General features: G+C 47.6%; 1 protein-coding gene across 1 annotated transcript in view; it reads left to right on the top strand.

Moving 5' to 3' along the window:
• The window catches only part of FANCD2 (Fanconi anemia, complementation group D2), a gene marked incomplete at both ends in the record, with an annotated part of 37452 nt that extends 14111 nt beyond the window's left edge, over positions 1-23341 (top strand). Inside the window, 20 exons of the mRNA XM_010156524.1 lie at positions 16-156; positions 1256-1356; positions 1659-1774; positions 2714-2822; positions 3482-3580; positions 6422-6531; positions 7912-8055; positions 8314-8430; positions 9242-9370; positions 9557-9675; positions 11228-11341; positions 11892-12019; positions 13068-13167; positions 15728-15850; positions 16571-16664; positions 17206-17277; positions 18815-18853; positions 19484-19558; positions 20516-20590; positions 23195-23341. Of these exons, the coding sequence (XP_010154826.1) occupies positions 16-156; positions 1256-1356; positions 1659-1774; positions 2714-2822; positions 3482-3580; positions 6422-6531; positions 7912-8055; positions 8314-8430; positions 9242-9370; positions 9557-9675; positions 11228-11341; positions 11892-12019; positions 13068-13167; positions 15728-15850; positions 16571-16664; positions 17206-17277; positions 18815-18853; positions 19484-19558; positions 20516-20590; positions 23195-23341 (2152 nt within the window). The remainder of the gene's footprint in view (positions 1-15; positions 157-1255; positions 1357-1658; positions 1775-2713; positions 2823-3481; positions 3581-6421; positions 6532-7911; positions 8056-8313; positions 8431-9241; positions 9371-9556; positions 9676-11227; positions 11342-11891; positions 12020-13067; positions 13168-15727; positions 15851-16570; positions 16665-17205; positions 17278-18814; positions 18854-19483; positions 19559-20515; positions 20591-23194) is intronic.
• Positions 23342-23588: the final 247 nt, after the last annotated feature.

Raw genomic sequence — 23588 nt, 5'->3', positions numbered from 1 at the left:
TGTCTCTCCTTGCAGTTCGTTCTTGTTCCCAGTGAAGTCCTTGTACAATTTGGATGAAGATGAAAGTCAGGGAGCAATTGCTATTAACCTCTTGCCGTTGGTGTCGCAGAGCGAGCTCAGCAGGGTTGCTGATGGGACGAGTAACCAAAGTAAAAGGTACTTAGACACTTAACTGTGGGGTGACTGCAGAGGTGGAGGAATGGTTTTCACTGGGTGCACTACGCTGCTATCAGCCCCACCTGCCAAAGTGCCTGATAAGGAACTGGTCAGAGAATTCACCCATTTCCAGGGTTCTTTTCCTTCTCATGCTGTTAGACGTGCTCAGGTAGGTCTAGGGGCCTGAGCTGGTTGGGAGCTGGCAGTCTGTTCTGGCTCAGGCTGTTCAGGTGATCCTGGGTAAGTCGTGATGCATCTGCCCTGCTTCCCATATTCCAGTGTTACGGTGATACTGAATGCCATATCAAGGTGGATAGGCAACTTTGAGGTGGCAAAATTCATATTTTGAGCTATGATTCTCAAATAGAGGATTTAGCGTGCATCAGCAGTACACAATTTTTCTCACCTTCAGCTGTATTTGGACAACATAGACTGTGCTCCAGAGCAAAACCACAAACATGCAGCCACAAGTGAAATTTGAGAAATATGGGCTTTGTTTTTGGAGATTGAAACAGGAAGCATGTAAGAAATAAAAAAGTCTAATTATACAGTAGGGCATCAAAGTTAAAAATAATAATTTTTTTTAATCGGCACCTTCATATCCTGTGTAATTTGTCATAAGGTTTTGTTGAGATTTTAATTGTGCTTAAAAAAATATACGATTGCTTTAAAATAAAATACAGCCACTTTACATGCATCCATGGAAAAAATGTTAACTTTCCTCACTCAGAGTGTGAGCAGTGTCATGTCAGAAAACGCTCAGGGAGGTTTCTCTACTGCCCACAGCTGTGTTTTGCACAGTTTCTTATAGTTCCTTATGAATTATTCAGCTTTTGCTTTCTACCAGAAATAAATCTGACCCCATTTCTTGTTCATTACATTTTTCTGCCCTTATATGCTTTATAGATTTATATATTTTTAAATGTTTTTTTTAACCATATGGTGCATTTCTGCTGGGTGTTGCTGGGACTTACAAGAAGCAAAGTAGAAGGCAAAGGCAAGTTGGCATGGGGAGAAGTAGGACATAGTGGAAAAATGATGGACATTCTGGAGGTATATAAATCATAGGACCCGCTCCATTTCTTTTTTCCCCCTGCAGGGTAGTGTCACCACTGTGTCTGTCACCCTGTTTCCGGTTGCTGAGGCTCTACACTGGAGAGCAAAACAGTGGAAGCCTGGAGGAGATTGATGCCTTATTAGGTATGGGAAATGGACCTTCTATAGTGTCCCTCTGACTCGTTCCTGTCCCAGCTCTGCAAAGACTTCCTGCAGCTGTAGGAAGAACTGTGCAGTTTGTGAAGGGGGCTGAGGTGCTCTGTTGCCCACAAAGGGGAAGGGAGGCAGGGAGGCCGTTGCTTTGTCTGGGGATGGAGTGGCTGACAAGGCTTATTCCAAATAGCCGTTGGAATGGATAGAGGCTTTGGTGGGGGCTTGGTCCACGCAGAGACCAAAGGATGGGTAGCAAACCTAGTCCAATGTGTTCTCTTCCTGTTCTGTCCCAGGCTGCCCCCTGTACCTGACTGACCTGGAGGTTGAAGGGAAGCTAGACTCTCTATCCAAGCAGGAACGGGAATTTCTGTGCTCACTCCTCTTCTATGCTCTCAACTGGTTTCGTGAGGTGAGTAGGGGCTTGTCTGCCGGTTCTGGAGTGTCACTGCGGAATAACACAAACATTAATCTTAGGCATCATGGGTGCAATTGTTGTTGAAGAGTCGTCTTGCCTCTTGGAAACCTTTTCCAGCACGGTCCTGGTGATCTCTCTGCGTTCTTCTCTTCATTATCATCTATCCTTTATCCCGCTCCTAGCACCAACCCTGCTTTCTCTGGGGAAGCCAGAGGGGAGGGCATGTTGTGGTCTTTTACTGTGGTCTTCTGTTACCTTCCAGAGGCACTTGCAGAGAAGCTGTGCCTTTCATGCAGATGCTCAGTGCTCTGCTAAAAAAGGCTCTAAGCAACCTGTTTAATTGATCTTTTTTGAGCAGGGTGTGTGACTAGAGGCTTCCGCAGGACCCTTGCAAAATCAGTTGTGATTTTGTGTGTGTTCTCTACCTCTGTGAGCTTACAGAACGGTAAAATGCAGTGCCGTCAAGCAGATTTGGACCATGTATTTGCTAACATCGATGGTCAGTGGGAATGTTCCCTGCTGGGGTTATTCTGATAACGTGAGCTATGTCAGAGTGGGTGCAATCCCACATCCCCCATCCTCCCTGTTCCTGCTCTTCTCCCAGGACTGCCTCTTTCTTGGCAGACCTGGGAAGTGCCAAGGGGTCTTCAGAGCCACGAGCAGCACAGAACCTGAAAACATGCTGCCTGCTAATTCCTTTTCTTCAGTTAATACTTGATCTGTAGGTGTTGTTCTTACTTTTTGTAAGTTGTACCAGTTATGTTCGTGTTCTCATGGGCTTCTGAAGAGCTTTGTTCATTCAGTCTGGTCACATAGGCCACATGTGCTGTGTTATATGCTTATTCAGGACTTGAGGATGCTATTTGGAAAAGAAAAAGCAGTAAAAGAGGGTACAGATCTCCCTAAGTCAGTGAGTTTGGTTTGTATCTCTAGGTTGTAAATGCCTTCTGCCAGCAACAGGACTCTGAGATGAAGGGGAAGGTTTTGACTCGATTACAGAACATCACAGAGCTGCAGAACGTGCTGGGAAAATGCTTGGCAGGTGAGTATGAACCATTTGTACATTCTGGGCCTGCACCAGCTGTGAATTGAAAGGGGTTGGCTTAAACAGCAATGGAGGAAGTATATGGTAACACAGTTTTACAGTGGCCTAAGAGTTCGTGCGGGGACAGCTATTGTTTTCAATTTGTCTGAGTCCAGACTGCCCTTCGCAGTCACCTCCTCGGTGATACCTCTTGGAATGTTCCCAGGCAGAGTTGGCAGAATCTGCCTGAGTATGGTGGATACTGGAGAAACCAGCCTCTGTCCTAAAGAAACAGCATGTTTTTCCAGTATTCAGGTTGTCCCAGCCTGTTAAGGGATGTCACAAGCATCTGCTGCCTCCATCTGCTCTGGGCCCATGAATTCCTCTTGCCTGGCTGCTGGAGCCCAGCGTGGAGACCCTGGGCTGTCTGTCCCAGGCCGATGGACACAGCCACATGAACTGCTGCAGACAAGGGGCTGCCTTCAACAGCACCTATGTACAGGACTTGTATAAAACACATTTACAGACAACCGAGTCCCCATCCTGCTCTTCAGCTGGATGAGGGACATTCACCAGGACTCTGAAATGCATGGTACTTTCCCAAGATACGTGTCTTGCCTGCATTTTGTCACTCAGGAGCTGAACTAACCCAATTTCTCCATTTTTGGCCCTTTCAGCAACCCCTGGCTATGTCCCACCACCGGCCACTTTTGATTCTGAAGGCCTGGAGACGGTACCGTCCACGAGTGCCACTGGTCCAGCGAGAAAAAGGAATGGTAACACAAGTTCGAAACGCTTAAGCGAACAGACGCGATGCGGGGTTTGACTGGCACGTTGCGCTGCAGCATGGCACTCGCTTCTGCAGAGGGCACAGCATTCCTGGCAAGGTCTTGTCTAGTTTGAACTCTTACCTGATCAACTCCTCTTGCAGCTGAAGTGAGGGTGTAGAAATATCCTACTTGCAAACAGGTGTTGGTTAGTCTGTCTCCTTGGGAAAGCTGATGCTTAACACTTAACAGTGAAAATCCAGGAGTTTAATTTACTGGTTTCACCTGCCAAAGCATTTTCTGCAGCAGTAAGTTGTTCTGCCTCTGACAGGTTGATGCAGTAGTCGGGTACTGAACCTGTGACCTGAGCTGCCTTGCAGATCCATGACCTTTAGGTTGTACCTACCAGGAACCTTGTTCTGGCTCCACTGCACGAGGAAATGCTTCCATCATCCTTTCCCACTGCCAGCTCCCACAAAGAAACAGAACTTGCCTTTCAGCTTTTCAAGCTAAAGTAGATTTGCTTTGTTCTTTCTGTCCCTAGTTTTACTTCTGGTTTAGATTAACATTTTCTGGGAACGTGTCTGCCTTAGAGCCAAACTCGACATCAGAAATTCACATTCCATTCAGTGAAAACAACCGGAGGATCCCACAGGTCAGAGAGCCCTTTTCTCCTGTGCCAAGCCTGTTCTGCAGGGATGGACCTGTCACATCAGAGTGATTAAGGCAGAAGGAAAGTTATGACTATGTTCCGCATACAAGAGGAGGATCTGTCACTCTAGATACTTTATTTGGAAGCAGCAGTAGTGAGTGCTTCACACTAGTAAGCCCAGACCAGACTAAGAGATTCCTGAGCTTAGCTTGTCTTGCCTACAAAAAAATCAGGGAGTGCTGTGACTGTGAGTCACAGCCTTGAGAACATACAGTTTGGACACAGACCTTGCTCCTCCTTTAGGTGTGCAGCGTCTCATTGTGGCTGAGCCAAGCTAAATAGTTTACTGCCAACAAATAGGGGAAGGCTTCCCTCCCACGTGCACTCTCAGCTGCCTGATTTCCTGCCCCGTGTTATTACATGGTAGCTATTTTGGCTATTTACTTTTTGCTAGGTTAGCTTTTTGCTGTTTTAACGAGCTGACTGCTTAACCAGTGATCAGGCTTCCTGAGTCAGCGCAAGGCAAGTCCCAGCCAGTGCGTGGCTGGGAACAGGAGAAAGGGGTAGTGGGAGGAGCAGGATTACCTCTGAGCCATTGGATCAGCTCAAGCACTATCATTACATCCACCCTGACTATTCCTCAGAGGAGAGGGAAGAAGGGGCGCCTTAGGAGAGAGGTAACATCAAACTCACTTTCCAGTCTGATTTAGAGGGTTTAGTTATGACATGGAAGATCTTCTCCCATCTGACTCTGCTCTTGCAAAGACAATGCAATAAAAGATGCAGCCTCATTGGTATTGTTTCACTCCCTCTATGGCCTGGCCCTCAGGAAGCATCACAGATACGAAAGCAGAGGTCTGATACTCACCTGCACAGCAGGTATAAAACGGCAGATGGAAGCTTATGTCACACTTCACACTGGTTGGGATTGCCCTGAGTGTTTCCTTCTTCAGGTGGCTTATGAAGTTGAGTACAACTGATTCCTGAAGGACTCAATGGCTGATTGTACCTGGAAATTGCAGTACTACCCTTTGCATGGCTGATTGTACCTGGAAATTGCACACTGAGTACTACCCTTTGCTTCTCCTCTAACAAGCTTGCAGTCCAGGAAAGCACTACTCCAGTTCAGTTCCTTAACGTTTCTAGTGTAAAACCTTGTCAAAGTCTCTTTGGAAATCTATATCTCTTCTGGCTGATGAATCCCTCTTATCCACATGATCCCAACACCCTTACAGGCTAGTGAGGCAAGGTGTCCCTTCACTAAAGCCCTGCTGACTTTTCCCCAACAGACTGTATGTCCACGTGCTCAGTCATCTTATTCTTTTTATTGCAGACAACCCTGTCATTTTCCCAGTGGTGGAGGACAGACTCACCAGTCTTCAATTCTCTGGATTCCTATTAAATCCCTTTTTATTAAGAGGAATTACATTGGCAAGCTATCAGTCCTCTGCCACTGTGGCCAGTTTTGAAATGTTGCATTTGTATTCCTTTGGGGACCTTGTGTGAATGTCACCTCACCCTGGTGACTTACTGGGGGTCTGTTTGGTCTCACATATCCTGTGCAATTCCTTGAAATCAATGCAGTTTCTTTGATCTTTCCACTACGTGGTGCATCAGGTCCCTGCCAGCGGGTCAGAACCTCCCTACCAGTGTCAGCCGTGAAGACTGTTGCAATTAATTCATCGTGTTACTCGGCTGTTGGCTTGACATCCCTGCAAGTCCCTTCTGTAGTTGTGTCTTATCTTCCTTTCCCAGGTCCTCTTCCTTTCTCGGTACTGTCTCTGAGGAAGAAACATAAAATTTAAGATAAATCCCACTCATTTTTGCAATCACTTCATAATCTTTAAACTACGGTAACAACAGAGAGACTTGCTTTAATTTCTTGCTGTGACTTTGATTGTGGGGGATCCCCAAAAGTATTTGACTCTCTTTTGGACTGCGCTCCTGGCTACGGGTGACACGATAACTGTGCATGCTCCATGCTTTCCTAGGGCTGGTTGATGTACAACCTCGGGGATCCCCAAAAGTATTTGACTCTTGGACTGTGCTCCTGGCTACAGGTGACACAATAGCTGTGCATGCTCTATGCTTTCCTAGGGCTGGTTGAGGTACAACCTGTGCTGTTCCCCTGGCTGCAAGGGCTGTCTGGTGCTGAGCGCAGTGTAGCCATTTTTTCTGAAGTTGCTTTTCCCTTTAAGGAAGGAAAAAAAAGGCTGATGGCAGCAAAGCCGGCTCTGCAGATCGTTCTCAAGCAGATGACAGTTCTGAGGGAAACCAGCCTGATGCTGAGCTCTCCGAGCTGGACAAGGTAGGTGTACGCTCCTGGGCACTTGCAAGAAAGACTGACGGGGTGGGGATTTGGAAAGTTAACCACAGCCAAGTGGTTCCATTCTGCTCTCTGGCACCTGCCGCCCACCTGAACATTGAACATTGCCTGCGGCAGAGGCCAGCCACTTTCCAGCAGACAGGTGGGTCAGGGCAGTGCAAATGGGCAGGGTTATCAGTTATACTGTTAGTTACTCTCTGGTTAACACTATGGAAAGTTCCTACTTTAGCCCAGTGTCCCATCTCTCAAATTACTGCAATAGCCTGATGTTCCTAGAGCCAGGTCAGAAATTGTGAGGTGAATCTGGAAAATACAGACCCTGTTAAGGACCGTGTCTCCTGCAGGTTCCAGTCTGCTTTGCTCACAAGTGCTCATTTTGCAGATTGTCCTTGAGCTATTTGATCAATGTATTGTGACAAGGCGTCCTTAAAACTATCAGTTTTCATCACATGCAAAGACCTTCTTTCCAAAGCTATCAACAAATGAATTGTTGGATTTTGTTTCTTGCTTTTCCAAGCAAGCTCTTGCAGTGTTGTCATCACGTCTGGAACGCAGTATCTGTGCTGGCTGGAAGAGACAAGCCAGGAAAGTGTGCCCACCTTTGGGCTCAGCATCCTGGGGGCTGGGGTCTCCTAAACATCCCACGAGGCCCCGCTTCTACCACTGTTACTAATAAATGTTATTCAGAGTACATTTTATCAATTTCAGGCAACAAATATGCTTCTCCTACTTCCCTACTATTGTAGATACCTAACTGAGTCAGATATGATAACAAAGCTACAGGGAATAAGCAAAGTCACAAATAGTTTTGGGAAGGACTGTGCCTAATCTTTCTCACCTACCTAGAGTGCTGGTCCCAGACCAATCGTTAGATGCTGTGCCTTTCCCAGGAGGATGGAATACAGAAATCCTGTTGTAAGGATATATAATGTACATGGCTCCTGCAGCAGGGTTGTGTGGAGTGAATCTCTAAGAACTTAGATTGTCACCCAGAGACAACAGAGCATCCTATAATTTACTGTCCTGCTCTTTATCAGAGATAAAAACGTTTGCCTTCATCTCTCACGGTGCTTATGGTGCTTGGTCCTTCACCTAGTCCAGAACAGGTTTCACGGTGCCCACTGATTCACAGAAAGGAGATAGCAAAGATTATTCCAGTTTCCGAAGTTTTTTGTTTGTTGACTTGTACAGTCCAGAATGAAAATGCTTCCGATTCTTTGTGCCTGTCAGCTATCGTGAATTCTTCTTAGTATTTTTATTGCACAAAACATAGAAATCTGTGTGAAAGAAATAGCTTTGTTTGAGCTAGAAAGTCCTATAGTCTTGCAGGTTGCAACCTTAATTCTGCCATTTACTTTTCAGACTGCTGAGAGAGAGGCAGGAAACCCTCTGGCACAGCTGCAGAGCTACCGCCCGTACTTCCGCGAGTTAGACCTCGAAGTCTTCACTGTACTGCACTGTGGGCTGCTGACAAAGTCTGTCTTGGACACAGAGATGCACACAGAGGTGACTGGAGGAGTGCAAAGCCATACTGATGCGGCTTTGCCTAACCACCTCTTGGTGGCCTTGGTCCTTCTGCTCCAGTAAAGTGGACAGAAGATTATTGTTAAGATGTGTTGGTCCAGGGCTGTGAGCTAGGTACCAGGAGGGGATTTGTTCCGACTAAGCTGGGAGTCATAACTGGAAAAGGAGGGGTTGGACTTGAGCTTCAAGGCACCACAATTATGTGCTGGGTCCTGGGATTGACTGTTCTTGTAATTGCAGGCTCGTGAAGTTGTGCAGCTGGGGCCTGCTGAGCTTTGCTTCCTCCTGGATGACCTGTGCTGGAAGCTGGAACATGTGCTGACCTCAGGCTCCACAAGGAGGGTGCCCTTTCCAAAGGCAAGTACAGCAGTGGCCGATGGGGCTAGGCCTGGGCTGAGGCAGAGCACTTCAGTGGCCCCCAGGCCTTTCCTGAGAGACGTGTCCCTCAGAATTCTTCTCAGCTAACGGTTAAATGGAGGTCCTGATGCCCAACTGTATGTCAGGGCAGCACTTGCTCTTTCAGAAGAGACTTCTGACCACTTCCCTTGCTGAGGTGTTAGCAGCATCTGGTTCTCTGCAGCAAGTCTCAGGAAAGGGTGTATAACTGAGGCCTAGCAGCCTCGGAACTCAAGCGACCCTTTTCCTAGCCCTCCCTGGGGAGACTGGCTCTGCTGTTAAAGAAGCAGCTCAGGTTAGGCAGGCCAGGTAACTGCTGGATCCAACAAAAGCTGCTGAATCCAGGTTCCTGTTGCTTCTGTAGCCTTTGGAAGAACACCCTGTGAATGCAGTGACTCTTTGCATTCCTGGCTGATCCCTTCAGGAGGAAAGTAAATGTGTATGGCCTATTGCACTGAATTCTGAGAGATCCACTACAGCCTGATGGGCTCCATCATACTCAGTATCCTTGTCCTTCTGCCTGTCTTAATTCCCGTGTGCAGGCACTGTCTTCTCATAGTGTCTGAGTAAAATGTAAGAGCTACAAGCCACGCCAGTTTTCGTCAAACGTTACCCACTTGCCTGAGTTGGTGCTGGGTGTCCAGCAGAAGCCAACTTTTGTGTGCCGTGACCCTTCCTGACAGTCTGTGGCATCGGGAATTGTAGCGCTTGATGTGAAGTTATTCTCAAGTCAGGCTGATGAAGTGACTTTGATCTTTGGGCTTTGCTACAGGAAAGAGGCTACAAGGATTTTGGCTTTTCCCACCTGTGTCAGAGATCCCCCAAGGAAGTTGCTACATGTGTAGTCAAGCTACTGAAGCCCCTGTGTAATCACATGGAGAACATGCACAACTACTTCCAGGTCAGCAGGCAGCAACTGACTCAGATGTTGTCACCTCTAGAGGTATTTTTGGTTTTGTTTGTGGGGAAAAAGAGAGTGGATTTGTTTTCTTCAGGTTTATTAAACGTGGAATTTACAGAAATGGATTCTTGTGCCACTATCTTTCCTTGGAATAGCATTTAATGAAGTATTTGTTCTGTATTAAAGGCAGTTGCTGTACAAAATCAGGGCGTGGAAGACAACCCAGGCGTGAACATCCAGGAGCACCAGCTGATGTCATCTTGTTACCAACAGCTGCTACTAACCTTTCGCTCCCTCTTTGTTTGGTGAGTTTAAACAGAATATAGTCTTCTAAATGAATATGGTCTGTTTATTGCTGCTTCTTGTTCCTTTTCTTTCAAGTGTTTGTACCCAGCAAACAGTCTGTCAGCCACACAGAGCAACACACTGCAGTGCCTGGAGACTTGTAAGCACTTTACAGTTCTGCCCAGCTTCCTTGCCTGATCCTGAGCTGACTAAAACTGTAGGTGGCTAACAGTGAAAGTTCAGTGAGGCACTAAACTGGCTGGAATTCAGTGTGGGTTTGGATGAAGACCAGTGTAAGTACCAGCACACCTGGTTGTGTGACTCCCATTCTGCCTAGGCAGCTCAGAATTTCTTACCCAGCAATTCCCTCATCCTTGGCTAAATTGTCACTGCCTGAATCCTGAGCAATAAAGGATTTTTTTGCCAGTGGGAAGGATGAGTGTGTCCTGCATTGACGAAAAGCCTGTGCTGCTGATGCACTCAAACTGCATTTATAAATGCCAAACTCAGCAATGCATGTGCAGCCTGGATTTGACCTCTGCATCTGCTAATATAATTCAGGATAGCATCACAGAAGTTTTTTCTGAGCCCTAATTTGGATCTGTGTGTGGGGAAAAAAAATGTGTGAGGTCTGAGGTCTGCTTCTCCTGCCACTACTGGAGTCTCGGGGACCCTGATCCCCTCCTGACTGTTCCCAGGTTGGTCATTTTCTCATTAGCCAGTTTGTATGTTGGTTGTTCCCGAGTGTACTCATCTTGTAAACCAAAGCACCTGCCCCACTTTGTAACCACAGGCAGCTCAACATTGGGTTTCCTACTTAGTTACGTTACTCTCTGTCCAAACTGTTTTGCTGTAGGTCAGACAGCCGTATGCTGGGGCTGGCTGTTCAGCCACTTAGGTCCAACAACCAAGTTACAACTCAACATTCAATCAAGCCCTCATATTACCAATTGTTAATTAACTTGTGTGTTAAAGGTGCTCTAGAGCATTACCGTTATCAAGTGTACGTGTTCAGTCTATAGGTTGAGACATAACACGGAGGCACTTGAGCCTTTCCAGAATGCTCACCCTCACTGAAGGATTTCAGAGACACCGGGAGTTCAAAGCACTAATGAAGATCTCTACAGTTTTCCTCCCTGTTAGGCTCCTACCTGTTTTTCAAGGGGTGACCAGCCACTGTCACTGCACTTGCACAGCAATTGGCATTAGACATCCTCTTTTTTTTCTGGTCTGCATAGCATTGTTTTAGTATTTATAGACCTCCACTTCTGTGAAACGGCCTGTCCTCTCCTAGCCAGGGCTGCAGTCTAACTGGGAAGTTAGTTTTGTGTGTACACAAGGTTTTCCATTCCCTGGAAGAGATAAAGCATGTATGAACTAAGTTTGCTGTCAAAATCAGTTTTCAGTTTTTTCTGTCCCCTTATGACTTCCATTGCAGGGGTTGTTCTTGCATACCCAGAATCTTCATTTTTCTTGTTGCAAAAATATGCCCAGATATGCTTTTGCATCTGATGCTTCTCTTCCTGCTAGTCTGATGATAAACTGGATTTTTTTTTTTTCCTTCCCCCTCAGGAATGGGTTTTCTCAGCATGAAAACACTGACTTGCTGAGATCAGCTCTCCAGGTGCTTGCAGACAGGCTAAAGCCAGGAGAGACGGAGTTTCTTCTTCTTGAGGAGCTGATAAGGTAGAGTCAGTATTTCTGAAAGGGATGAATTTCAAGCAGTCTTCCCTGGTTTGTGTGGGCATTATGGGTAAAGGGTGTTTGGGGTTTCTCACAGAGCCCATACTGCCTTCAGAGAGCTTTGTATTTAATTGAATGGCAGTGCAGTCAAACCTAATGCAAAGGGGCTACTAGATTGTAAGAGATCTGTTAATCTGTGGATCTCATTCGTTTGTATGCTGTTTGAGACTCGGAGATTAGTAGGATTCACAGAAGGAATGAGTATGTTCTGGATAGTTAAAATGCTGACAGGAACACGAGGCAAAAGCAGTGTGTAAAGCTGTTGCTGCACTTAAGAGTGACGGGGCTTGAGAGGAGTTTCTCAGTGACTGCAGTTTTAGATACTGGTGGTTGACTACCCTTCCTTCTGCAGAGGGGCACTGCCAGGGACAACAGACAGGCCTAGGGAGACCTTGGATCTGAGCTGGTCTGATAGTTCCTTTTGATTTCTGTGTTTCTGGGAGATCACCCTATCTACAGTGGTTTCACCTTTTCCCTTTCCTGTCATCCCCAGTGAGAGCTTTCGCTACCTACTGAATTTCCAGCAGAGTGTTCCCAGCTTCCACTGTGCGTTCATCTTCTCTCAGCTCCTGATTGCCATTGCTGAGAAACCGATGTCGGGTTGGAAGAAAGAGAAAATGGGTAATGTGGGAAGCACCTCTAATCTCCAACTAGTTTCCATGCTGTCCTTTGCCTGTAAATCCTGGGGTCTATCTCTGGAGTGCATCTTTTGAGGATGGGATTTTTCTCCAGTGTCCTAGGCATCTCGCTGGGCGAACAGTCCTAGTGGTTAATGAAAGGAATAGCGGTAAATCTACTGGAACCTCTTTTGTGTTTGTTTTGCTGGGCTTCAGTCACATGCAGGAAGGCAGACTCCAGCGCTCTCAGCTGGTGGTGTTAAAAATCCCAGCCTCACAGCTTTTCACAGTTCTAAGAACAAGCCTGCAATTCGATTTTTGGTACCAGTTTAATCACTGATGATGGGGGTGATCACAGACTTAATCCACTGTAGCTTCCTGGTGTAAGCACATGTCTGTGACAGCTCATTTCCAAAAATTATGGAAATGAACTGCAAATAGAGCTGTTACTTCAGAGCAGAGAGAGGAAATCCTCTGTGATCTTAAGCCCATGGAACACACATTTCCAGTTAAGAGAACTCTCCTCAGGGATTAGGACCTGTTCTGTAAGAGGACCAGCATGCAAGCAAGTAAGGCACAGGCACGCTTGCAGGGAATATACAACAAAACTAGTTGGTCTCCACTTTGTCGCTCGTGAAATAAAGACTCCAGACAGTCACCTCTCTCGGCCACACCTTGGCATACTACGACACCTCTAGAGTTTGTCCTTCTCAGATCCCTGTAGCCACTCAGAATTGTAAGTTCCCTCCTTTGAGATTATTTTACTATTTTAAACAGTCCCACACTGGGAGAACTGCCCACTGAGTGTGTGTTGTGGATTAACCCCAGTCGGTAACCAAGTAATCCTGTTGGCCTTACTGCTTTTTAGGGGAAATACATTATAAATTAACAGAGTTCAGGCATGTTGAGGAGTAGCGATATTGTGACATTTCAGAGAGCCACTGGGACACGTGGCCTTTATATGGAAGAATGAAATTGTTGTGGATTCTTGCAATACATGGGAAATGAAACGCATCTCTTTCCTTCACTAAGTTATCCCTTATCTTTTACAGCCTCCGTAGCAAAGCAGTTCCTCTGCCAGTCATGGGTGAAGCCCAGTGGAGACCGAGAGAAGGGCAGCCAGTTCAACAGCGCACTGCACATTCTGCTCTGGTATGGCTCAAGGGTTGTCTCGAGCATGCACAGACACTCCTTTTCTAATAATTACTGTTGCTGCAGGGGAATGACCTCTCAAACATAACCCTCACACCTACACAGTTTGGCCTAAAGCACTGTTTCTACAGCATTGAAAGGCAGTGAGTGACAGAAAGAGTTGTTAGCCATTGGCCACAGAAGCATGTTTGGACCTCAGGTTTGCTAGCGCATAGCCTGTCAGTATCTATCAACACGTCTGTACAAGTATGTGCGCGTGCATACACACCTAAGTGTGGATACGGAGCCAAGTGTCTGGTTTTGCTTCCACTAAACTGAAAGCAAATCAGCTCTCACTAAAGTCAAGGAGAGCAGAACCGAGTATTAGGTGAAACAGTCACTGAATCACAGAATGGTTGAGGTTGGAAGGGACTTCTGGATGTCACCTTGTTCCATCCCCTCTGCTTGAGCAGGCTGCCCGGTCCCAAGCTGGGCACAACCCTCTGAGCTTGGCTCTTCAGCCAGTTTGCAGTCCACCTCGCTGTCTGCTCATCCAGCCCATACTTCAACAGCTGCTCTATGAGGATCTTACAGGAGACAGTGCTGAAAGCCTCACAAGTCAAGGTAGACAATATCCACTACCCTCCCCTCATCTACAAGCCAGTTGTTTCATCAAAGGTTACCAGGCTGGTCAGACATGACTTCCTCCTGGTGAATCCATACTGACTACTCCCAGTCACCTTCCTATCCTTCATGTGTCTGGAAATAGCTTTCAGGATAGTTATTCCATGACCTTCCCAGGCAATAAGGTGTGGCTGACTGGCCTGTAGTTCTCCATGTCCTTCCTCCTGCCCTTCTTGAAGATAGGAGTGACATTTGCTTTCCTGCAGCCTTCAGGCATCTCTCGCCATCACTGTGATCATTCAAAGGTAATTGAGAATTAGCCTTGCAATGACATCAGCCACTTCCCTCAGCACTCAGAGCCTGTGGACTTATGTAGGTCCAGTTTGCTTAGCTATTCCCTAACCTTCCACAGTCTTCCTTGCTCCAGACTTACCCCTCTCTGACACATGGGAATTCTAGTAACAACTGAGGTGATGAAAGCATTCAGTCCCTTAATATGTACCTTGGCCTTTCACAGAGTCACTAAGCTTGGAAAAGACCTGTAAGATCATCCAGTTCAACCATCAACCCAACACTACTGTACCCACTAGACCATGTCCTCAAGCCCCACGTCTACATGTTCCTTGAACACCTCCAGGGATGGTGACTCCACCGCTTCCCTGGGCAGCCTGTTCCAGTGCCTGACTACTCTCTCAGTGAAGTTTTTCCTAATATCTAATCTGAACCTTCCCTTTTCCATGTCCTGTGTCACCAGGCCCCTGCCCCGTTCAGCAGTGGACCCACGTTTTCCCTAGTCTTCCGTTTGCTACTTAGGTACTTAAAGAAGCCCTTCTTATTGCTCTTGACACCCTGTGCCACATTTGGCAGACTCAACTCCAGGAGGGCTTTGGCTTTCCTAACCACGTCCCTGCATGCTTGGACAGTGTCTCTGTATTCCTCACAGGTTACCTGTCTCTGCTGCCACCTTCTGTACGCCTCCTTTTTGTATTTGAGTTTTGCCAGGACCTTCTTGTTCATCCATGCAGGCATCCTGGCATTTTTGTTTGACTTTCTGCTCTTTGAGATTAACTGTTCTTGCACTTGGAGGAGGCGATCCTTGAATATCAACCAGCCTTCTCAGACCCTCCTTCCCTCTAGCACCTGCCCCGTGGCAAGAAGATCTGTGAAGAGGCGAGAGTCTGCCCTCCTTATGTCCAGGATTATGATCTTGCTGTTTGTCCTGCTCCCTCCTCTCAGGATCCTGAAGTCCACCATCTTCTGGTCCCTGCAGCCAAGGCTGCCTTCAACCTTCCCATCCCCAAAGAGCCCTTCTTTGTTTTTTAAGTGTGAGGTCCAGCAGAGTACCTTTACTCATCAGCTCCTCTGTCATTTGTGTCGGGAAGTTGTCATTGATGGTCTCCAGGAGCCTCCCGGATTGCTATGCCCTGCTGCGCGGTCCTTCCGGCAGGTATCATAGTGGTTAGGTCTCCCTGAGGACCAGGGCCTCCTGCAAACACGGGGCGGCTACTTAGCTCCTTGTTGAAGGCTTCATTTACTTGTTCCCCACCCAGGTGGCCTGTAGCAGACACCCCCTGCAACATCGCCCACACTGGTTGGCTCTTTCATCCCTACCCATAAGCTTTTGGTTGGCTCCTCACCTATCCTCAGGCAGGGCTCCACCCATTACAGCCCTTCTCTCATATAAAGGGCAACTCCATCTTCTCCTCTCCCCAGTCTCCTTCCTAAAGGGAAGAAGGATGAAATATTAAATCCGGGTACGTTTCAGATCACAGTAGCTTTTAGTGACATGACTGTGACGGTTCTGAGCGTTGCCTTGGCTTCCCTGCGTGTGACTGCCTTTGGCATAAGAATGTGCTGAACGGTTTTAGGCCACGTGTTGCAGGTAGGGCAGTGCTCAAGGACTTGCTGTGTTACTCTACATAGTATTTACTGATGAACTACGCTGGTTTGGATTTAGTGTCTACCTGGAGCACGCAGATAACATCCCGAAAGCTATAGAAGAAATAGCCAGTGTCGGTGTTCCTGAACTGATCAACTCTGCCAAAGATGGATGTTCTTCTACTTACCCTACGCTAAGCAGGTAATTATATCAGTAGAAACTTCGGATTTCGTGAAATGTGTAATGCCCATTTCTGCTTTTTAATGTTTAATTCTCTTGTTTTGTGGTCTATTATGGTTCCATGTTAGTACTGCTGTGGAATACTCTGGGCATTTGTAAACATTTGTTTGGCAGCACGCAAGAGGTTAGTACATGGTGACCTTTCATAGACTCACGGAATCGTTTGGGTTGGAAGGGACCTTAAAGGCCATCCAGTTCCAACCCCTCTGCCATGGGCAGGGACACCTTCCACTAGACCAGGTTGCTCCAAGCCTCATCCAGCCTGGCCTTGGACACTTCCAGGGATGGGGCATCCACAGCTTCTCTGGGCACCCTGTGCCTTAACACAATGCTGAGCTTATTATCTGGGAGCCATTTTAATTGGAGAATGAACTGCTGCCTGTCGTCAGGTGTGTTGCCTCTTTCTGTGCTACTGCGATGGTATAAAGCACCCCAAGAGGCACCCTCGGGGGCCTGTGTGGCTCATACTGGGGAAGTGGTGCTGACTTCCCAGGATTCTCCATCTGTCTAGGCGATGAGGCTGGGCTAGACATGCTAGTCCTAGGGTAAATCTCCTGTGATTTCCTATTGAGAAGGATGCCCAGCTGGGTAACCTTCAACTTCTCCACGTTGTTCTGGGGACTATAACCCTATCTAGATGCTCAGAGCTGGCTTTTAGTTTGGCTCTCACTTTCTCCCCAGGCAGACATTCCCGGTTTTCTTCAGAGTAATGATGGCTCAGCTAGAGAGTTCAGTGAAAAGCATCCCAGCTGGGAAACCGTCAGACTCAAGTGAGGTAGGAAAATAAACACACTGGGATCTTCGAGGGGAAGAAGACATAAGTTAAACTGTACAGCACAATTAAGATGTGTAAATTAGGAAGGAATCTGCTTCTGCATTTTGCTTAGGAAATGCAGTCAGACAGCTTCGTTCATCAGCCAGAACTGATAAGCAGGGTGCACGTATAAGGAGCATCCTTTTCTGGTTGGTACCATGTCAAAAATCCAGTAAACCCAGCAGAAGCTCTAGGTAGTAATGAGCAAAATGCTGTGCAGTTGGTCTGCATGCCTGTGTGGGAGCATGGAATTATTCTGCAGCCAAGAGCTGCTCAGAGAGCAAGGAAGCGTGTTAACTCTTAGCATTTTAAGCCACGTGGGCACTGATCAGGCTGGAATTGCCATTAAGTGGTTTTGCTGTGCTGTATCTGCCTGTGGTGAAGCTTTGTTTCTCTGTCTTCAACAACAACAATGTTTTGGGTTCAGAAATGCTGAGAGAGCATCCAGCAAGGTGAGAGGAAATACACCATCTTGGGTTACTGTCCCCTTGCATCCCCTTAGGTGCAACTGGAGAAGCTGCTGCACTGGAACATCGCTGTGCGGAATTTCCATATCCTCATTAACTTGGTCAAGGTGAGGTTCTGGTGGTTTTTCTGGCTTTACCTTCAGATTCCCAGCAAAGCCCAGTGTACCCAGGCTCATGAGCACAAGGGAGAAACGTGAAGTATGTCTGACTAGCGGCACAGCCCAGAGACGGTCCATAAAGCCAGTTACAATCTGTGTGCAGGGCTTTCTGTTTAGAGTTCATGCCAGTACTACTTCACTCTTACAGCCTGCACATCTTGCTAACAGTCCTCAAACAAATAGTAAGCCCGCACAAAGACAGGATGATGAGCAAATGCAGAAAAAGGACTGAACGAACACCCCAATTCCCCACTGTAGTGTGTTGTGTCTGACAGAGTCCACTGCCAGCTGTGGAAGGGGCAGATGGGAGAAACCCTTCGGGTAGATCTGGAGTAACATCTGACAGAAGGAAATACTCTGATCCATTCAGCTGAAGGCAGGCTCATGCTCTGAACAGGAGGCTTGGATTCCTGTCAGTAACCTGCATTCAGTGCTTATCTGATAGCCCTCGGCTTCACTTGCTGTGACGGTAACACGATCTCCCGTTGAATCCTGCTGACAATTCATGTCATCCCACGGTGGTGAACTGTGGGGGCCAGCCCTGCTGGATGAAATATCCCTTTCCATCAGTTTTGGGGCATTCAGTCTCACTTGAGTGTGGTGATGTTTTGGGCAGAGGGCGATAGGTACAGCTGTGCTTTTCTCCTTGCTCAGCTTGATCATTACTGTTTGCTTTTATCATATCCAGAGTGATGATTGGCAAGTCCAGCTCTTTCAAGTTCAGCTTATGAGCTCTGGTGAATTGAGCTGGATTTTTCTGCACAGCAGCATTCACTGGAGCTCTCCCTGTGCTCCAGATGCCTTTTGAGAGCACAAAGGGTAGAGCTGGACCAGCTGCTTCTGTTCTGCAATCCATAGCAGCACCAGGGTACCCTCACAGCTCTCACTCACATCTGTGTGCTATGCCAGTCAGAACATTCATTAATTAGTTATGGAATTGGTCACTGGCAAAAGTACAGACGCAGATCTGCAGCAGCAGAACGCCTCCAAGAGAGCTGAGACCATCTGTTCCATTTCTTTGTTTGCTGTTGGGCCGCACCTCTGTGTGACCCGTGCAGAGACACCTGGTGTCTTTTGCAGCTGGCACTGCTGATCTAATAGCTTCATTATTTCCTCCAAAATACGTTATTTTGCACATCTCTGTTCTGCTTCATCCGTTATGCGGTTACTTGCCCATCAGCTGGACTTGGGTCTCTGGAGTCCCAAACTGAGGGTTGTTGAGATATGCTGTGCCCCCTGCAAAAGGTGCACCTTAGGTCACCCAACAGCCACCCCGCCAAGTGCTTCCGCCTGACAGCCACTACCTTTCACGTGCTTATGTGGTGTTGCTTGTTGAAACTTGAGAATGGATGTTACCTTAGAACAGGGTTCTCACTTTAATGAAGGGTAGGTAATGAAGGGCTATTTTTATTTGGCTGCTGTGTTTGCGTTGTTTGCTTTGGACTCGTGGGCTGATCTGGCTCTCCTTTTCCTCTCGCCCAAGTAGGTGTTTGACAGCAGGCCTGTACTCAGCATCTGCCTGAAGGTAAGCAAGGATTGAAAACAACAGGAGAGCAGTTTGAGTACCAGCTTTCTTAAACCATTGCCTCCAGGGGAGTAGAGTGGTTACTGAATTCTCTGGAAGCAGCAGATATTTTCTTACACCTTTAACTGTCTTCCATGACTCCTCATCATATGGCTCGACCGCAGTGAACTCACTGTAATTAGCATTACTGACTTCAGACCCTTTCCCCTCTCTCCTTTCCCCATGGTACTCCAAATGAGGAGACATCACAGCAGACAGGTCCCCCTTGGAGCCCAGAAAGATCATGTGTTCCTTTGCAGCTCTCCCTTTTCTGCTACAACTCATGTATATGAATAGTGATTCTGACATCTTGTGTTCAGTTCCGTTTTATTCCCAATTTGCTAGTGAATAAACCCAGGGACGCGTGCAGGAATGAGACCTTGTCCTTCCGGCCTCTCTTTGCAGTGATGCAAGTGGGAGCCTTTACTGATCCTGTATGTTCCAGGACAGCCTTCACAGGAATGTAGTCTTACTAAGCGAGAGCAGTGTCCAGGACAGCTTGAAAGAATGTATCATTACCTTATGGGACTCTGATGGTTCTTTGTAAAGGAATTTAAATTTGCCCTCTGATACCTTTATCATTCTTTCCAGTACGGCCGTCTCTTCGTAGAAACGTTTATGAAGCTTGCCATGCCTCTCCTGGACTACAGCTTTAAAAAGCACAGGGTAAGCCTTCTGGAGACAGAACTGTCTGGAACCGGTTGGGAAGCATGACTGATGCTTGCTAGAAGGATATTCCTGTCTCTGGTCACACCTTGGCGTGACACTTGGTGACAAACACATCTAATGTCTCCAGCTGTCACCACAGAGGTGTCACTCACACAGCAGGAAGCTCACGCGATCAGTCGGGTTGGGGAGGGCTTGTGGTCCGGATGGGCTGGGACACTGGTGTCTTTGCAGTTCTTGGCGCTTGGAGCAGGACAACATGTGTGAGTGCAGGCGGACAGACCAACCTTGCTGCACTATGTGACGAGCAGGAACAGTTGACCAGCTCCCCCTGCTTTGTTGCAAGGCATCTGACTTTGCCAGCGAGACTCGTCCTTTGGCGCAGTCTTCGCAGCTTGTCTCTAATAGATAACTCCTTTCTGTGGTAAATGTGAGACCTGTGATCATGGTGTTTGGGAATGAGGTTATCAACCAGGTATCTAGTCGTTGCCACGGGACAAAAGAAAGTGCCACGTGATTTGCTCAGTCAAGAGGATCGCTCTCCAGAGATCGTGTCGGATGCGTTTCAGATACCACAGTTGAGCTGTATGTGTTATACTTTTCCTCTGGCTCTCCTGTTTCAGAAGGTCGCCCGCAAGGCGAGATGTGGCAAGGTTGTCTTGATTTTAACTGCCCCACTTGTGATGATATGTGTTCATTCCAAACTCTGGTTCAGAATCAGTTTCAGTTCAAAGTGCTTAGCCTTATGGCACGTGGTCATATTTTTATTGCCAGTGACTTGACTAATATGCACAGTGCAGGTCTCCTATGGCTTCATCCCATTCGTCACCTGCTTCCTGCATGTGTGTGTCGTATCTCTGCCCCTTAACCCTTTGAAAGGATTTCTAGGACCCATTATTGTTTCCCTTATGGAAAAATCCTTTGAGAATGATTTGCTGGTCTACTTATTTATTGCAGGATGATGTGCAGAGTTTACTGAAAACCTTGCAGCTGAGTACCAGACAACTTCATCACATGTGTGGCCATTCCAAGGTAAGAGAAGTTCCAACTGCAGCACAAACACCTATGCTAAGAATGACTTGTTTCCCTTCCATGGCTTTTCCAGGGCACAGGCAGGTTCTACTTGCAGGCTTCCAGCAGTGTCTGTACGAGCAAAAGCTCTAGAGGAGGAGAAATGGCCTTGGTTAATGGTCCAGATGTTGATGTCTTTGATCTGGAGTGGCTGATGGCTGTCAGATCAGGTTAGCCTGCTCTTTTCTAGGACAGAGGTTCTTGACGTCTTTGGCTGTTGGCACCTGTAAGAGGGTGTTTCTGAGGACGCAAGGTAGAGACCTTGCATAAAGTACAGATGCCAGGTTAATAACATGGGAGAGAAGCTTTGGAAAGACCAACAGCCGTGTGAGTCAGAGGAATAAGCAACAGGAGGCGGACAAAGGGAAAACCTTACTCAAACCTTACTCAGAGCCCTCTTGCGGTGCCTTTTTGGCATTGTTACGTTGGTACTAGGGAAGAGGGAAAAGGGAGGGGAGGAAGGTGGTAACACACAACCCGTTTGCCAGTCTCCCTGTAGGAGTCTCTGGGCAGGAAGGAAGGAGAGGATTTAGCTCGCTGCTTACAGTGTGGAGAGCCAGTGCTTGTTGCAAGAGGGAATTGCATGGGAGAAGGCTGTTAAAGAGCTTCATGTGTGCTGCTCTGTTGCTGTGAGACTCCTGAAAGGTTCAAGAAGGCAGGTTGGAGAAGGGAGAAAGCCAGCTATTAGCATGGCTCCCCAAGCCAGATTTACTACTGATTTGGTCCGGAGCTGGCATCAGGAGTGTAAAAGCCTAGCTGGAGATCAGAACGTGCCATTGCAGCTACCAGCCCAGGGGAGAATGGAAGCTGGCACAAACCTTGGGGTTGCTAAAAAGTCCTTCCTGTGTTTGAAAGTGCAACCTTCATGCCCACTTTAAAGTCACGGTTCACCCTGTAAGCGGGAGAACATCACTGCAGCTTGTGACGGCCCGTTTGTCTTTGCACTTGACTGGTGTTTCCAAGTGCGGTGTCCCACGGCCCTGCAATCTCATTAGGTCTCTATGCCAGATTTTTGCAAGAATGAGAAGGCAGCAGCTGAATCTAGGCAAATAAATGTGCAGTGAATGCTCCACACCTCTTTGAAGAGGAGTTGGCACCAACATTTGTGAAAGCAGTCGTGATTTCACTCTCATACAAAACTAGTAGATGCTCACTGTCACACCATGCCGGGCCACCTCAGATTTGCTGCTCTCCCTCAGCACGAGTGTCTTTGAAGAGCATCACACAGCAGACAGTGGCAAGCAGCTTCGCCTGTAATTTCCAAAATGTTTGTCCTTTCCCTTTCACACCAAGTCTCTCTTCTGCTGACATATCTAATGCTGGATGTAAGGACAGTTTCTGGAGACGGATTTTTGCAAATGTCGTGGTACTTTGAGTCTCCAAACTGCCCAAGGACAGTCAGGGAGGTTCCAAGGCCCAGGGAGCACCATGACTGGGGGCTGTGTCACTAGTGAGGTTTTCCCTGATTGGGTTGTGGTTAGTGCTGATGATGGCTGGGTTACACAGGCTAGAGATCAGCTTGCTGGTGGCACTTAGTTCCCCATTCCCCCTCGGCAGAACGTGAAGCAAAGCAGTGTTCCTCTCCCCAGGCATGTTGCACTCTTCCAAGAAATGGAGTTGAGCTGATTTCAGAGTATAGCTAATGAGAACTACTTAATGCAGAAGGTTCCAAAGTATTCTCATGAAAGAGAGAAATACTTGTGCACAGAATAATTGTTTATGGCTCTTGGCAGGTTTCCTGGTTCAGCAATGACTGTTCTGTCCTCCAGATCCAAGCCTAGCAGGAAGAGATGCTCACTCGGAGCTAACTCTTGCAGAGTACTTGGCATAGCTGCCCTTCCTTGGCTGGTTTTTGCATACAGCAACTCCATCTGTTCCCTCCTGTCCTAGTTCTCCAAAAGCCAGTGATGCTTTGGTCTGGAAAAGCTGGCTTGGGAGTTTATAGTGCATGCACCTTGCACGTAGCTAGCGTAAAGGGATTGCTTCAGACAATGAGCAAGAAAAGATTGTCACTGCAGTGGCTTATTGGACGCCTTTCCCAGTCTTTATTCTCTGTGCCTGGGAGTTCAGCAATTTTGTGACATGAAACTCCCTACAGTGTTAGTTTGTAGCTTGTGGCTAAAGGCGAGTGGCTGTCTCCTTTCCTAGGTGGGCTGTTGTGCTGGTTTTGGCTGGGATGGAGTCAGTTTTCTTCGTAGCAGCTGGTGTGGGGCTGTGTTTTGGATCGGTGCTGAGAACGGTGTTGGTAACACAGGGATGTTTTAGTTACTGCTGAGCAGTGCTTGCACAGAGTCAGGGACTTTGCTGCCTCTCACCCCACCCCAGCCGGGGGGGGGCTGGGGGGCACAAGGAGCTGGGAAAGGGACACAGCGGGGACAGCTGACCCGACTGACCATAGAGATATCCCAGACCATGTGACTTCATGCTCAGCAGATAAAGCTGGGGGAAGAAGGAAGGGGGGGACATTCGGAGTGATGGCCTTTGTCTTCCCTCCCACCTGTCTAACTAACGGCTGCATAAACAGCCAGAATCAGTTGCAGTTGTGGTTTACTGTTGCCCATCTAGATTCGCCAGGACATTGGACTGACCAACCACGTGCCTTTGTTGAAGAAGTCGCTGGAACAATTTGTATACCGAGTGAAGGCAATGCTGGCGTTCAACCACTGCCAGGAGGCGTTCTGGGTGGGCATCCTTAAAAACCGGGATCTTCAGGTGAGAATCACTGTCCTGCCGGGACCAGTTAAAACCTGGGGAAGGACAAGGCTTGTCTTGCCCAGACGAGTGTAACTCTGCCAAGTTCAACGTGGCTGCATGACACGGGCGCCTAGTGCAGCAGAAAGTAGGGGTTTGCTTCAAGGTGAAGGGCCGGCTCTCTGGGCGAGGGGATCCTTCTGCTGCTGGTGGCAAGAGCTACACGCAGGGAGGGCAGAGGGGCAGAACACCTCAGCACCTCTTCACG

This window comes from Eurypyga helias, unplaced genomic scaffold (genome assembly GCF_000690775.1).
Source record: "Eurypyga helias isolate BGI_N326 unplaced genomic scaffold, ASM69077v1 scaffold8248, whole genome shotgun sequence".
Lineage (NCBI taxonomy): Eukaryota > Metazoa > Chordata > Aves > Eurypygiformes > Eurypygidae > Eurypyga > Eurypyga helias.
The sequence above is the reverse complement of the archived record's forward strand: the minus strand, read 5'-3'. Positions and strand labels throughout refer to the sequence as shown.